Source organism: Calonectris borealis, chromosome 7 (genome assembly GCF_964195595.1).
Source record: "Calonectris borealis chromosome 7, bCalBor7.hap1.2, whole genome shotgun sequence".
Lineage (NCBI taxonomy): Eukaryota > Metazoa > Chordata > Aves > Procellariiformes > Procellariidae > Calonectris > Calonectris borealis.
Genome location: NC_134318.1, coordinates 13593275 through 13608539, shown reverse-complemented (window position 1 = coordinate 13608539; position 15265 = coordinate 13593275). Strand labels below are relative to the sequence as shown.

General features: G+C 42.1%; 2 protein-coding genes across 7 annotated transcripts in view; one reads left to right on the top strand and one right to left on the bottom strand.

Moving 5' to 3' along the window:
• The window catches only part of SHLD2 (shieldin complex subunit 2), a 53623-nt gene extending 45801 nt beyond the window's left edge, over positions 1-7822 (bottom strand). The window contains exons 1-2 of one of the 5 annotated variants that reach the window (XR_012674261.1): positions 7607-7810; positions 5214-5288 (exon numbers count right to left, since the gene is read on the bottom strand). The gene's annotated coding sequence lies outside the window, so the exon portion shown is untranslated. Of the gene's footprint in view, positions 1-5213; positions 5289-7606 lie in introns of all 5 variants that reach the window. The other 4 variants (XM_075154315.1, XM_075154313.1, XM_075154314.1 and 1 more) reach the window with 4 other exon arrangements.
• A 150-nt stretch (positions 7823-7972) lies between these two features.
• GLUD1 (glutamate dehydrogenase 1) overlaps positions 7973-15265 on the top strand; it is a 30491-nt gene continuing 23198 nt past the window's right edge. Inside the window, exon 1 of one of the 2 annotated variants that reach the window (XM_075154316.1) lies at positions 7973-8493. In XM_075154316.1, the coding sequence (XP_075010417.1) occupies positions 8061-8493 (433 nt within the window). In that variant the 5' untranslated portion in view covers positions 7973-8060. Of the gene's footprint in view, positions 8494-8680; positions 8794-15265 lie in introns of those variants that run through there. The other variant, XM_075154317.1, reaches the window with a different exon arrangement.

Genomic DNA, 15265 nt, shown 5'->3' with positions numbered 1-15265 from the left:
GCCACTTATGCCTGACACTGCATGGCTATACATTTAACATGATTGCCATATGGGCAACTAAACACCATATATAACATGTGATTTTAATGAACTCCAGCATTTCCACAGAAGGACATTCTTAATAAACCAATTCATTTAACTACAAGACAGACCAAAAGGACGGGAAAAATACCTTTTTTTTTAAATACAGTGTTTTCAAAAATTGTTCAAATGTGCTCAAGATGGGACAATTTAATTAAAACAGAAGTATTTCTTATTCTGACCTATTTTCCCATTCTGAGATTCCTCTGCGATGAGCTATATAACAGTGATTTTTTGCACTGGATCTCTACATCCAGTGGGCACCATGAACAATCTTGAGATCTGTAAAAACTGACTAAGAAAAGATATCACATATACATTTTCAGCATCCAGCATAACCAGTGATTTTTAAAATTTTTTTTCTTTTTTTGTAGGAAATCCATAACGTGTTGAAAAATACCAGCCATTGTACTCCTGGACTTTTCTGATGAACAATGCCAATTTCAATTATACCAACAAACTTGAGAGGCAATTCTTAATTCCTTTGTATCTAGGCTTCATCAACCAACATCTTTCACGAAGGATTTAGTATTTAAACATATTTTAACAATACGGATTTCCATAACCAGTCTTCCAAAGTGAAAGAGGATGAAGTTGATTTTGTTAACAGAAATGCAAACAAAAGCACTACAGAAGACTAGTATTCTCTAGTTCATAAGAGCTTTAATGTTTGTTATTTAAACAATATGCACTTTGTTTATGTCAACAACTTCTGATTGTCAATTGAGTATTAAAGCAAGAAAAAACTGGTTTGCAGTCTCTGATGTTGCGATTCCAGGCTCTTAAGATCTTAGGTAGAATTTTCAGCCAGACAGCCAAGGCCACTGAGAGTTGCAAAAACCATCAATTCCAATTGTAAATGTTACTTTCAAACAGTTCTTAGTTCACTCCTGGCAAACCATACTTTCTGCTATCTGTTGTTTGCTGTGTCGACTAAAGTAGACAGCAGTTCTCTAAAAAATAGTATAATTTCCAGTAAATAAACCGACTAAAGTATTTTCTTTCCTTCCTAACCCTATTTAAGGGAACAAAGCTTACACACTCATAGTGCATCTGTGAAGGTTCTTATGCCTGTATACTTGTCAGCTTTCCCATTACTAGCTTTTTTCCATCAGCTAATTTCACATTTAACAGTTAGATGGGAATCTCGAATATATTGGGTTCGGTAACTGTATCATCCCCTCTTTTGTCTTTTAAACTAGAAATGAGGAAAAACCAAGCAAAAGCTGAAGATTATTGCACAAAGACAAAACAGCTGCTTTAACAGACTCTCACTGATACAGGAACTGAGAAAACAAAAACCTTCAGATTGACCCACAAAAGTCTCTATCACTTCATGAAGGGCCACGTTGACTGAAAGGTCACTGAAATCAGATTAATTTGTTACCGACTTCAGTAAGCTTCAGATCAGATCTACAGCCTCCAGACAAAGTTACTTTTTGTCCTACCCATTTGAAAACCTGAAGTGGCATTACAAGAAATAAGTGTTATAAAAAGCATATTTTATATTCCTCAGTTATATTATCTGGCAATGCCTATTAGTAATATATTGGCAGTAACAGTACCAAAACATGTCACAGATTTTTTTTGCATATCTATAGACTGTCTAAACAAGAGATGAGGACATTATCTCCTGTATACATGAAAAGCTTTTTATATCTGTTCTGTCACAGAGCTGAAGTAACCAGTTGGCAACCTCAGTCATCATGCACAGCGACAATATAAACAGATGGAGACAGAAGGTCTTTAAAGCTGATAAACATAAGCACCACCGCTTTTCATGGCAATCAAAACTGTATTTGCTCATGAGGTAGTTATCAGAATTTATTCAGTATTTTCTGACTTCTGCAGCAGAATTATTAACATTTTAAAAGCTCAGGAAACTGCCCTCTGACACTTGCTCTGAAACATTCGCAGATTAGTCCACTTAGTGAGGGTTTTTCAAGTACCTTTCACTGAAAGAATTAGGAACTCCTGTCAAATTTACATTCTGGAAAACAGCCTAATAATTCTATTACCAGAATTGTAAAATAAGAATGATATCTTGTGGCAGAAGTTCTGGAAAAATAAAAAATCTTATGATTGTTTAAATAATAAATTTAAATATTATTTCACTCAGCTACTGATTGTTTTTATAGCAATGCCTCAAGTATAAAAAACAAGACTCTCACTTTAGACTAGCATTTCGTAAAGAAACTCCCTACTAGGCTAAACCTACCAACTTCCTACTTTACTTGTACACTTAGAAGTTTCACTCCCTACATTTACAGCGCTATAGACAAGCAAAAAAGTTACTATTTACGTATGAACAAGATGTTAGCAGCTTATACTTGCATTTAACAATCACACAAATGTAATGAAAAATAATACATTAAAATAACGTTAAATAATCAGACCACAGGTACCTAAGCATCTCACTAATAACACAAAGTATTGGAAGCTTTAAAGTCTTTATCTCAACAGGAAATAATCCAAATACCTCTTCTCCAACTCTGCAGTACTACAGAAAGCACATCTCAGATTTGCAGCATGTGCAAATCTAACTGCTGCAGTCCGCCAGGAAAACCACCAAATTCAGGTTCTTTTGAATCAAGGCAAAGGGAGCAAATAAAGAAAACCTGCCAGTGTGCTCTCCAGCTTTGGTACGGCTGAACACAGCTGAAGCTACTTATAAAGGAAAGAAAAATTATCTCACAGACCTCAGCTAAGGGATTCATAGGTCTTTACCAGAATTTTAAATTCAGTTGGCTCCCCCTTAGTCTCCAAACCAATAGATCTAAGTATTGATACCTTATGCTGCCAGTGAAATGGCTTTTCATCATCTTTAGTCTCTAATTGGTTGTAAAGAGATGACTGAAATGAAGACTTCTAGTGAAGTGTTCATTTTGTAAAAGTGCTTATATAGACAGGTCACAAATTAAAGGAATCTTCTGGGATTCACCCAATTCATGTGTTGCCTGTAATAGCATCTCACAGAGCCAACCGTCTAGCAACACTGAAGCTCGATAACTATGCCACGCTTCTCACTTCATCCCTGTTACATCATGTACTGGCTTGGCATAAAAAGGGAAGAATATAACCAAGAAATGTGGCACTTAAGAGTATAACAACTTATTCACAAATTTGGAATTAAAATTAGGCTCGGATTACATTAATCACTCCTTAGATTCTTTAGGCTGTAGTGTATTTATAAAAATATACATATTTAAAAGAACACATGCTCTATCAACATTACCCCCCATTATTCTGAAGACTGAATGCTGGTACAACATTTTCCAGCAGATAAAGCCATCTCTACTTTCACATCCCATGACAAAAATAATTATATATAAATTTTTACTTTAAAGCTTTGAGAAGGTGGAAAATACAATCCATAAAACTTGAGAATATCTCAAGCTAAAGATTTGCAAAAGAATTAGAACGCTATTTGGTAGTATTTTAGCATCCTTTGGCACAATATGCAGGCAGTTCCAATGCAGTAGGATTACTGTAAAGTCCTACATACTTGCTACCTACCTGCATACCCTCTATTTAACAGCGACATGCACAGGATTTCAACTGAGGGGAATATGAATAGAACTACAGTTAGTATTCCTGACAGATTCATACCCTCCCATTTTCCCAGTAACTGTTATTCAACCATCCACAGATCTGTTAACTCAGAGGCTGAACAGTTTTTCTCCAGCAACAGTTTGGAATAAGGCAATAACCACAGCTCTCAGCTATTTAGTTACACTACCAAGGTCTACACAAAGCAATACAGCGTAACACTTAAGTCCAAGAAAAATAAGCATTTTTTTGCAATTTCTGGTGAAATGAGGAAGGGAAATGTAGTTGCTCATATAAGCAATTCAAAGCGGAACAAGAACTTGCTTCAACTTCTATAATATTCTAAATTTTCCCACTGGGCTAGAACCTCAGTTTTACAGCTTGCCACATTATTTCTGGAATCACTAGAAAAAAAATGTTTTCATACGTAAGTGTTACCAATATTTGGACTTTATCTCAACCAATTCTTTAAGCAAAGGGTAAGAACTGCCAAATGCTTCATGTGATATGGCTGACAGCTTAAAATGAAGCTTGCTGAAACAACTGTAATTCCATTTGCAGAGTATTTCAAAATCCATTTCTGTAACCCAGAAGAAAATTTGTTTACCACAGAAAGGCATTAGTTCTCTGCCCACTGTACGGATCAACTTTCCTCCTTGGCATGTTGTCCAATGGATGTTCACACTCCCAACTGGAAGCAATCCCAGGGTTAGCCTGGATTCAAAGGGGCTTAGCCAGACAAGGGGCAGAGTTATTCAGAGTTTTGTGAGGATCCCTAATTTCCAGCTTCTCTGCTCTCTCTCACCTACTTTGGTGAGCTGGTAAGGAGACTGGGATGCAAACGGGGGATAGCTATCCTAGCTTCTGAGAGAATCCAGTACCAGTACATCCTAGGAAGATGTTAGCCAAATTGACAAACCTTGATAGAGAACATCAAGTGGAACTTAGTTGACCTTTTAATTTTAATAAAAATGTATTTTCCATTTATGACGCCACTATAAATTATGTTAGACATAGGAAAAAGATTATCCTAGTCACCTACATATTCTCAAATAGCTAATACTTCAAATAATATCATGGATTAAAGAAGAAAGTACTGGATTCCCGTCCCAAGATCACTTTTTTCAGTAAAACTTTAAAATTTGACACATAATAAATTTGACTCCACTTGCTATGAAATTGATAATTTACACCTTAAAACTGTGGATTGCTTCAGGAAGGCACAATATAGTGTTTATTATTGTTCTTATATATAATAAAAACAATGTGTTAAAATCATATATAAAGATGCTTTGGAATCATACATAGAGATGTTTTAGAAGCAACTTAGGAAATTAAATCAACTTGTGTGTCTCCCTCACCTATACTTCACAGATTTTAAATAAAAACTTATACCAATCTACTGCATATACACAGTTAAATATGACCTTGTTGCAGAGTCCACAAATCATACAGACAGTTCCTACCACACAGGTACCAAGTTTTCTCTATGTATCTCTCTCTTCAGATGCAGGCGCTAAGACCAACATTCAATATGAAACTAACAAAGCTAGTGAAATCTAGTTGTGAAGACAAAAAGTTACCTTTGCATCCATCCAAGAGATTTTTATTTTTAGCAATGCTACTCAAGTGTGAATCTTCAGATGGCACCCCATATGCTACACAAGAACAAAAAAGATACAGTTAATCTTTTATTATTGCAATTACCACTTTCATATCTGCTAGACCTCATTCTAAAGCATGTGAATTTTAGTTTCCTCTGACAAACAGATTTTGCTTCAACTGCTTACCCTCAGGCAGCATAGTTACTCTTGCCTCCACAAGGGATTTGAAGCACATAAAAATATGGTAGGGACCTGCTGAGGTTGGTAGAGTGCCTGTAAACTGTACACCTGATTTCATTGATAAAAACGTCCAAACAAAAATCCCTAGCTATTTTTTCATTTACAATATTTAAAGACTAAGAAATTTAACATACCGATTTAGTTATTCTTAGCATTCAGCACACAGCTTGTTGAATATTTTCCCAAAATCCAGTCCTGTTAAGAAAAGAGGGCACCTATGATGCTGCCATTACTCCGAATACAATTGTGTGACTGAACCCATGGAGAGATCCACTTTGTTCTCACACTGTCATGTCCCATACTCAGTCTCAAATACATTCACAAATGTGTACTGCAAACAGCCTGATACTGCAAGCAGCTGATCATTCAGTAAAGCTCATGAATTAGAGATGCCACAGCTGAAGGCAGGATAGGAGCTAAGCATGTTAACCTTGTGATCTAAGACTACACACTTGTGCAAACTGTTTAATCATATTTTTCATTCCACCTTTGTGCCTGTAAAATAGTATTCTAAATAATCTACAGAACCAGGTGAAAATAATTAGCTAATAAGGACTAATTGCCACAATACCTTTCACCACCTTCTTTCCTACACATTTACAAAAGTTAAGAACTTGTACAGAAGTCCAGCTATAGCTAATGAGACTCTGGAGATGATGGAAATCAAATAGTAGCTCAAAACAAATACAGCCACGGAGAACACTGCAATTCTGTGAACTGAAAATGAACACCACAATAGAAGTTGTCTCTGAACCACGCACAACATGGATAGAAAAACGTAAATCAGTAAGTTTGTTTCTGAGACCCTGCGAGAACATTCAAATAACAAACTAGTGTAAGAACAAGCTCCTTTCTTGCTTTTGCTTCCACACCACTTACCATCAACGATCTTTGCTCTCTAGACTACAGTTATAAACCATCCTCATTACAGATAAAAGGCAACCATTCTCCTTATTACTGGTCCTTATGACAAGTTCTCAGGAATCTTAGGATAGAGAAACATGAAATCATGATAAAATTTGAATATCGGTTGCCTGAAAAGTTTGTGTGTATTGAAAGAGTCTGTGACTAAGCTTCCTGCTGACAAACAGACACAAAAGTTATATTACTTTCCCACAAGCCTTGCAGCACCGCCCTCGGATGTCCATAGTGGTTAGAGAGATTCCCATAGAGATAAAGCATCTTCCTGGTTATTCCTGCCCTAAGGGCATTGGTCTCCCACATGCCTAAACAGGAAAACCCCCTGTATTTTCCAATTAGCAGTCCAATCCTATAGAAAGTGAACAAATCAGTTATTTCTTCTAAGATGAACCTGGTAAAAATGCTACAACATACTGTCTCCCATGTTCTGAAAGCAGATCTTACACAGTTTAAAGCAATATTCTCAGAGATGTACTCAAAAGTCTGAGCTACATAAAAACCAACTCCCTCTAATGGGCAAAGACCCAGTAAAAGGCAACACGCTACCAACATAACATCTGAGTGGACAAAGCAGCTATGTTAGCAGCTTGGCTTGAAGCCTCTGTCCCCTCTTGACAGGGCAGCCAATTAAACACATCTGGATAAGCTGGGTTTTCCTAACAGGCTCCCTTCAAAAGGGGTCTTCACACAAAGAATTTTGTATGCTGCACTGTCTGGAAGCACCCTTACTTCTATTTGTACTCGCGGTACGAGAGGCCACGTTCTTGACGCAGCAGAAGGGCAGCATGCGACAGCCAGGCCAGGCCCCCCTCACCCAGAGCTCCCCAGTACCCCTGCCGGGCACAGGGCAAGGGAGGCGGCGTCGGGAGCCGGCTAGAGGCCTCGCGCTTCTGCTTTAGCGAAGGCGACTTGCCCCGGGTTCTTCACCAGCAACGGCGCTTTCCCAGCGCAGGGCAACGGAGCGGAGCACAAGCTGAAGAGCACCTCGCCAGCGAGGGACGGCGGAGCGCCAGCAGACCCCAGCCCTCCGCGCGGCAGCGGCCGTTAACGGCCACCCGGCGGGAGAGGCGGCCCGCGAGCGCGAGGCGCGAGCGCGCAGGGCCCCGCAGCTCTGCAAGAGAAAAGGAGAGGGAAGCCATCCCGGCGGGCAGCGGCGGTGAGGCGGGGCCGCCCGCTACGTGCCTGCCCGCCCCTTCCCGCCGCCGACCTACCGAAGCCCGCGGGGGAAGCGGCCATTAGCCCCCGCGCCTTCCTCCGCCCTCACACTCGAGCCCCACGCGCGGGGCCGCAGGCGCCCGGGGCTGCGGGTGGGCGCGGCTTGGCGGGGCGGTGGCCGGGGAGGGGCGTGCGCTGCCCCCGGCGCGCATGCTCGCCACACCCCCTCCGTCCCGCCCATAGCGAGACTCCCGCGCGCCGCGCCCCCTTCCCCTCCGCGAATCCCGCCGGGGGCGGGGCGGAGAGGAAGGGGCGCAGGCGCAGTGGGGAGGCGCGGCGTGTTCCTGCCCCCCCGGCGCCCCGTCTGCCCCCCCCCCGCCCCGAGGCCGTTTAAAGGCGGCGGCGGCGGCGCCCCGCGCCTATTGTGGCAGCAGCGCCGCGCCGGGGTCCGCTACCGCCACCCCGCTCCTCCCGTCTGCGCGCCTAGCGGCAGCGCCGGCGGCCGCCGCCATGTACCGCTACCTGGGGGAGCTGCTGGCGTCCCGCCTGGCCGCCGGCTCGGTGCTGGCGGGCGCGGAGCCGGGCGGGCCGGCGGCGGCAGCCGGGGGGGCAGCAGCAGCAGCGGCATGGGGCGGGGGCCGGTGCCCGCGGCGGCACTACTGCGAGGCGGCGAAGAAGGAGGACGACCCCAACTTCTTCAAGATGGTGGAGGGGTTCTTCGACCGTGGCGCCAGCATCGTGGAGGACAAGCTGGTGGAGGGGCTGCGCACCCGCGAGAGCATGGAGGACCGGCGCCACCGCGTCCGCGGCATCCTCCGCATCATCAAGCCCTGCAACCATGTGCTCAGCGTCTCCTTCCCCATCAAGCGCGACAACGGCGAGTGGGAGGTGATCGAGGGCTACCGGGCGCAGCACAGCCAGCACCGCACACCCTGCAAGGGAGGTGAGATCCGCCGGCCCCCCCCACACCCCCCGCCCGGGGCCCGGGCCCACGGAGGGCCGTGCGGCCGGGCCCGCAGCGGCGCTGCCCTGCCTTGCCCTGCCCCTGCCCTGCTGTCGCTCTCCCGCCGCGGGGCGGGCGCTTCCCTCTCCCTGAGGTACCGGGGGGGCGACGCTCGGCTCCCCGCCGCCCGCCCCGGCAGCCTCCGCTCCAGGGAGGACAGGCGGCAGCCGCGGTATCTGATGGGCTGGATACACAGGAAGAGCCAAAGGTGGTTTTTTAGGGAAAGCTGACTTGGCACAGGTGAGGCCACCGGCACGGCTGGGCAAAGGGAGCGGGAGGGTGAATCCCGCAGGGGCTGGGCAGAGCTGAGCTCACGTGGCATCGGCCCCCATCTCCGAGGAATCAAACTCCCTTTGAGTCCGGGGTAGATGGCATTTCCTTGAAAAACAAATACAGATGTCCTTCAGCATAACTTACTCAGGAGCTCTGATCTTTGTGGACAGTTAAGTATGGGAGACCAGTCCAGGACTCTCTCAAACCAGAGCTTCTCTAGTCTGTAAATACATTTCTTTTTCTCCAGCGTAGACCAACTTTGTGGTAAATAATGATGGTTGCAGAAAGCAAAGTTTTCTGTGTGATTTCTTACCAGTGAAGACCTCTGACTTCTAGAACAGAGTAGGAAGAGTGTCCTTAGGTAAATATGTTCTTGATAATCAGTTCAGCTGGTGTGTATATATGACGTGGGAATTTTTCTCTTTGCAGCACAAATAATCTGTCCTGTTAACGTGGTTCCTAACTTTCCAAAATCAAATATGTAGTGAGCGTCCTGTGACGTGTTTAATTGTTACTCAAAAGAGGCTAACTCAAAATAACTTCTGGTGATTACTTGGAACAAGAGTTACTGGCATCAGACTTGGTTGTAGCTGAAGTTGGGTATGGCTGAAGCTTACTCTGTGGAGCTACTGTTTCTCTGCCATTGCTATAATTTCTTTTAAAATACTCATGGTTATTACACTTCTGTTTTGTCACTGCTTAGGTTAAGTTACTTTTTGCTGCTGCTTACAAGAAGTCCTTTTCAGTACAGCCTGTGTTAGTCTTAAGATCCCCGCTTGCATAACAAAACACAGTTCAGTGGCAAATGAAGTAACAAGATACTATTTAACATATGATAACTTCTAATATTTCACATTAGTATTGCTCAGAACTGAAAGAATTAATGTTTTTGCAACAAAGAATTATAAAGTACTCTGTACATGAACAAAAAACACCAACTGGGTGATTGGATACCTTCTCTTCTGATACCTGCATTTCTAAATCCTCAACAGAATTTCTTCATTTTCAGTAGCATTTCCTATGCCCGTCTCCACTGACGCTGGAGCAAACACTGGAGCATTTATGGAGAGTTACAACCGTAAATTTCAAGGTAGTTGGAAATGACAGGTGAAGAAAATACTAAGTCTCCACAGTGTGTCCTTTTCTTCCTGTGCCACTCCCTACCCCCCATGGGTTTAGGGGATGAATTGCAAATGATATTTCCTTTCTACTCTTTTTAGCGTAGTGATGATAAATGGATTTCACCTTCTAATGCTCTCTAGGAATTTGCTCACTGTCAAGAGGACAGATCTGGCTTTGTAGTAAATTTAAATGGGATGTGTGATAAGTGTAGATCGACTGCTTGAAACCTGCTGTGAAAAAAGGTGGGAGGAAGTAGAACATTTCTACTTAAACTGCAAAGAAAAGGGGTGGTAAAGATATTTCTGCCTTTATGGTACATTGGATCCACGGGAAATGCACCAACAACTTGAGCTTTTGTCTAAAAGTGATTTTTAAACTAGAATCCTAGTAGATTCCACAGGGAAAAAACGTCAAAGCCCAGTGCAATACGACTCAAACTCCATAATAGTATGATACGGGAAAAGTTGCTGAAGTGAGTGTCTCACGCTGTGGAGTCCAGAGTCCGACGCAAGTAATTCACACCAGCAAGAAACACCAAGGGACATAAGGCCACTTCTTAAAAGAAGGGGCGAGTTGGCATCTGGAAGGCTTGCAGAGCAGTAGGAGGAACACAGCTTCCAGATCTTTTCAGATGCAGAATTGTGAACTTTAACTTTGCACTTACTGAAAAGTAAAGTTTGATAAAATAAGGTTCCCCATACCGATTTGTTTTTTAAGGATCTGTATTTTGTACTAAGAAAGAGATAGCCTTTGATTACTGCTAGGTAGTCGCTAGCAAGTAGGGATGCTTTGTCATCTCTGTCATTCTTTTAAGGAGCATTGTACTTCAAATGCTCATCACTTGTATTTCTTGAGGTTTATGTGTTATACTAATTGTAATCAAATTTGGCTTTACATCTTTAAGTACATTTGCAGAAAAAGTACATAGTATGCCTGTTTATTACTTACTAATAAGCTGAAGGACAAGATGCTATTTAAAGAATTTTAAATACTGTTCTGTATGCAGATTAGGCAAATGATCAAAGTGCACTTTAAGATTCAAGTATAGAATGCAGGAAAACAAATGGGTTTAGTCTTTTAAAGGCTGAATTCTGTTTCCCATTTCTTTTTATACATCCATACCAAAATACTTCATTAGTCATTGTATGTTACTTCTGTATACTGTTTTTGTTGGTAAGGTCATTTACAGATTTAACCATGAACTAGTGAAGAATTTGTACTGTAAATCAAATTAAAAAATCTTGATTTAAATGCTCTAAACCTGGAGACAGCTCAATTACTTGAGGAAACAGAGACTAAATAAACATTTGAATTATCTGCACTTTAGCAGCACCTTCTGTTTCTACTAAATGTTTTTAGCTTAACATTATAGCAGTTAGATTATGTTCCTTCTGTCACAGACGTCATCTTCAATTTCTTTGCCTGCTCATTCTCTTCTAGGGTGAAACCTCAACCCCTGCTTAGTAGTCTAGCCTAAATCTGGAAAGTGCCAAACTTCTTAATGCGAGGTTGATCTTTATGAAGCAAGTTTAAAACTCACATGTGCCTGCAGATGATACCTGCCAGTAGAAGTCCAGCAGTTCCTTGACTACTGGTCCTTCTCTGCTGTCTTCTCTGTTGCCTGCAAGTAGAAATAACTCAGCAGAGTGAATGCTGGAAGAGGCCTGATTTGGCAATAAGGCTCCTGACTGGATGGATGACTGCGGCCTGACACAGAAATGGAAGGGCAGACCACATGGGCTGGGCTGGATGAGGGCAAATCCAAGATCAGTCTTACATTTTTTGCATAGGCAAACTTCTACACCTTGGTGGGAAAGTTGACTGTCGTATTTCTATTCAAGAAGTATGATGCTCTTAATACCCTAGCTCTAACAATCTAAAGCATAGTTAATAAAAATAGGAAGTTATTTAATGGCTTATCCTACTCTCCTCCTCTCCCCCCAAAACAAGTCTAGAAACACAAGTCAACTTGTTTGTGTCGGACACAGTTGTCACTACACGGTAGTGCAGGTGATTCTTCATTGGGTCAAGAGAAGAGCTTTTCAGGAAAACTGGCACTAAGTACTGAAACACACTTTCTTTTCAGTTTATAACTTGTGGGTTTTTTCCACCTCATTGAGAGAACTGGGAAATAACATTTCTTGTTGCATCCTGTGGTGCTTACCTATTGTTGTAGCAATGAATCCTTAATTCTACTTCGGGGGTTGCAAACCTTTGCAACTCAAGGAGGTGGTGATTCTTTTTTTTTTTGTGTGCTTTTCTGCTGTGCTTTAGGAATCTTTACAAAGTGGTCATGAATATACTTGTATAAGTGGTAGGCCTCGCAGTCCAGCACGCGAGTCCAGGTTTTAAAGACTCTGTTTTCTGCAATGTAACTGTCTGCTGGAAAGGAAAATTAGTTAGAAGCCTCCTCATCCCATTGAGAACATGGAGATAAGCAGTTTCCTTGTGTGTTGGAACTCAAGTTGCTTACGATCCAAATGTAGTATTTATATGCCTGGACTGATGCTGCGTGGTAGCTGAAGTAGCGCTGTGGGTCAGATCACTCTTTCCCTTGCTTATGCAGTGACTTGCGTGCTAGTGGCCAGCACTAACAGGAAACCACAGCTGCTCTTGTTCATGCACTGACAGCTGCCTAAAGAACTAAAACAAACCGAACGGGGTACAGGAAGTGAGATGGCTGAATACAGATGACTGTTGAAAAGTACTCCGGCCGTTCCTACTTAAAATAATGAATCTTTGTAAATAATTTTATCAGGGTCTATGAAAGGTATAAAACTGGTTAAGCCGCTTTTTCATGTGGTTGCTGATGCCTGTTTCATTAATAGGTCAGTTTTAGAGAATAGATTAGTGAAAATAACCGATGTGCAAATATGAATAAGCTTATTGAGTTCCTACCTGCTTAGTAGTATGGAAATGATTCCATGTTTGTTAGGCAGCATCTACTGCGGGGATGAAGCTATTAAGTGGTTTTAAAACTTTTCAAAGCCTTTTCATGTTAACAGACTGTCCAACAGGTCTGTTACCAATGAAACGAAATGAATCAGAGTTGGGAAACAGCCTAACCTTTTGTTTATGGTCACCCAAATTGCCTTAACCAATTCTCAATGGCTTCCTCTGTTCTGAAAGGCGTTAACACCATCTTTAGTTCCAGAGTAGATTTGGTCTGACTTTCACTTACATAGGGATTTTGAAAAACTTTGTCATATGTTACTTCAAAGTTCATTATCTGTATATAAAGACAGATGATTCTTACTTTATTTGCTCAGTTGACTTGGAGGTGAATGAATCTGATTTCCTGTGTGTGCTGCTTTGGCTGGTTAGTGGAAGGAACTATTCTGCATTACAAAACTTCCGTATCTTCTGATTTTGGCTGCTTTTCTTCTGCCAATCAGGATTTATCCTCCTCACTTGACTTACAAGTTCATGTTAAAGAGCTTCTTGCTGCATAAGGTGACATTAATTCATGCTGTCCTTGCCACAGTTTTCCAATTGCAGAGGTCTAAGGCTGATGCTAATCTCAGTGCCCAGTCACCGAGTAGCCTCTGTTGTGCACATTACCTTGTCTAAAACAGTATACACACATCATGATGGTAACCTTACTTGCAGAAGAAGAAACTTTACATGCAAGAGTTGGACCATGTGCTGTCTTGGCTGCTGTGACATTGTTTATTCCCCTTTGTAAGTGGGGGAAGTAATAAGTAGTGCTATAAGGTATCTTCACTTCAGCAGAGCTCCATTTATCCTGTGGTTGTACTGGTGGCTTTGTTTTTTTAAGTCATGCATGGATAAAAGTTCTGAGGTCATGTCTTTGGCCCAGGGGTCTTAGAGGGTAAGACATGGAAATGTACCCTAGGGACCATGCAACAGGTGGAACTGCAACATAGCCCATCTGTAACCTGAAATAAACCATGGAAACCGATCTAACTTCAAAGGAATATGAGAGTTTTACAGGAAAAAAAAAAAGGTAATTAGCCTAACTGTGATAACAACACTTGCAGTGTTACAGTTAAAGCTTATACGACTGCCTTATTTTCATACGTTTCTATTTTCTTATTGTAGAGCGTACCTAACCTTACAATTAGTACAACAGTGGGTATATATTTAAATTGCAAATGGAAAAAACAGGACAAGGAATAGGTGTCCTATGCTTTTGCTGTCCTTTAATAAACTAGTTGCAATTCTCAGTGAACCATATCTGGTTTGTATTTTTACCTCTGATATTCTTGCAGGAGGCTATGCCTCACTCTTCTGACTGTGAATCTTCTTCAGTCTCAGCTTTTTCATATAATCAGCTCATATTGTTTGTGCAGTAGCTGGCTTTGTCCTTGATCTTAAATAGTTGTTTTCCCTTGCTGCTGTTGGCTCCTTGTCTATTTATAGAGAGATCATACCTCTCTCAGCATTGGGCTTTCTGGATAAACACGTGTTGGAGAGAGCGAGGCGGGGAATCTCTTGCGTGATAGTCTCCTTCCTGTTCTCTGGGTATTCTTTCTCGCAGGTATTCTTTCTTGCATGAATTGCAACGGCTCCATCTTGTTAGGAAATAAACTCACAGGCAGAGCATGGAATTTGCCTGCTTCATGTCAGCACTATGGTGGCTTACTGTTTTGGCGCTTCTGTGGCATTTGGAATAGCCAGGGCCAACTCGTGTGTTATTTCCGCCCTCTGCACGCACCCATGTGCGGGGTATTAATATCTGCATGGAATTAGTGTTACTGCAGCTCTCTCTATCAGTCCTTGTTACTACACTGCAGTTTAATAAGCAACGTAATCCTTTAGGTAGGGTTGAGGCAGTGCTATAGGTGAGACTCTACTTCATAGCCATATTTTAAATGCATGAATTCAGGTAATATGTGCTTGCCTGGTGGTATACTAAATTTGCCATATTTGCATTTAAAACACAAGATCTTACTAAGGCACCACACTTTTTTCCAATAGAGAATATTCTTGGCTTTTCTCTGCACGGAATGAAATAAACGTATATATGTTTAAGTATATTTCAAGTATAAGTATGGCTTATTAAAAGTATACAAGAAGTGGTACACTGAAGTATTCTGTCTGGTTGAGTACCTTAATGGTCACTGAATAGATACTTCTGGTTAAATTAGAATGAGGGGATGTGTCCATAGGGGACTCTCTTTCCTGCCCGAGGTTATGGCTGGCTAATGCTGTGTGGGAAGAGATAAATATTTTTATCTCCTCTCTTGGCAGCTAGTGAATTGAATTTAGGACTGTTCTTGTTTTCTTGCACTGAATTACTCATCTTGCTTTGTTAGGTTGATCTGGAATTTCTTTGTCTTCAATAATTACAAAT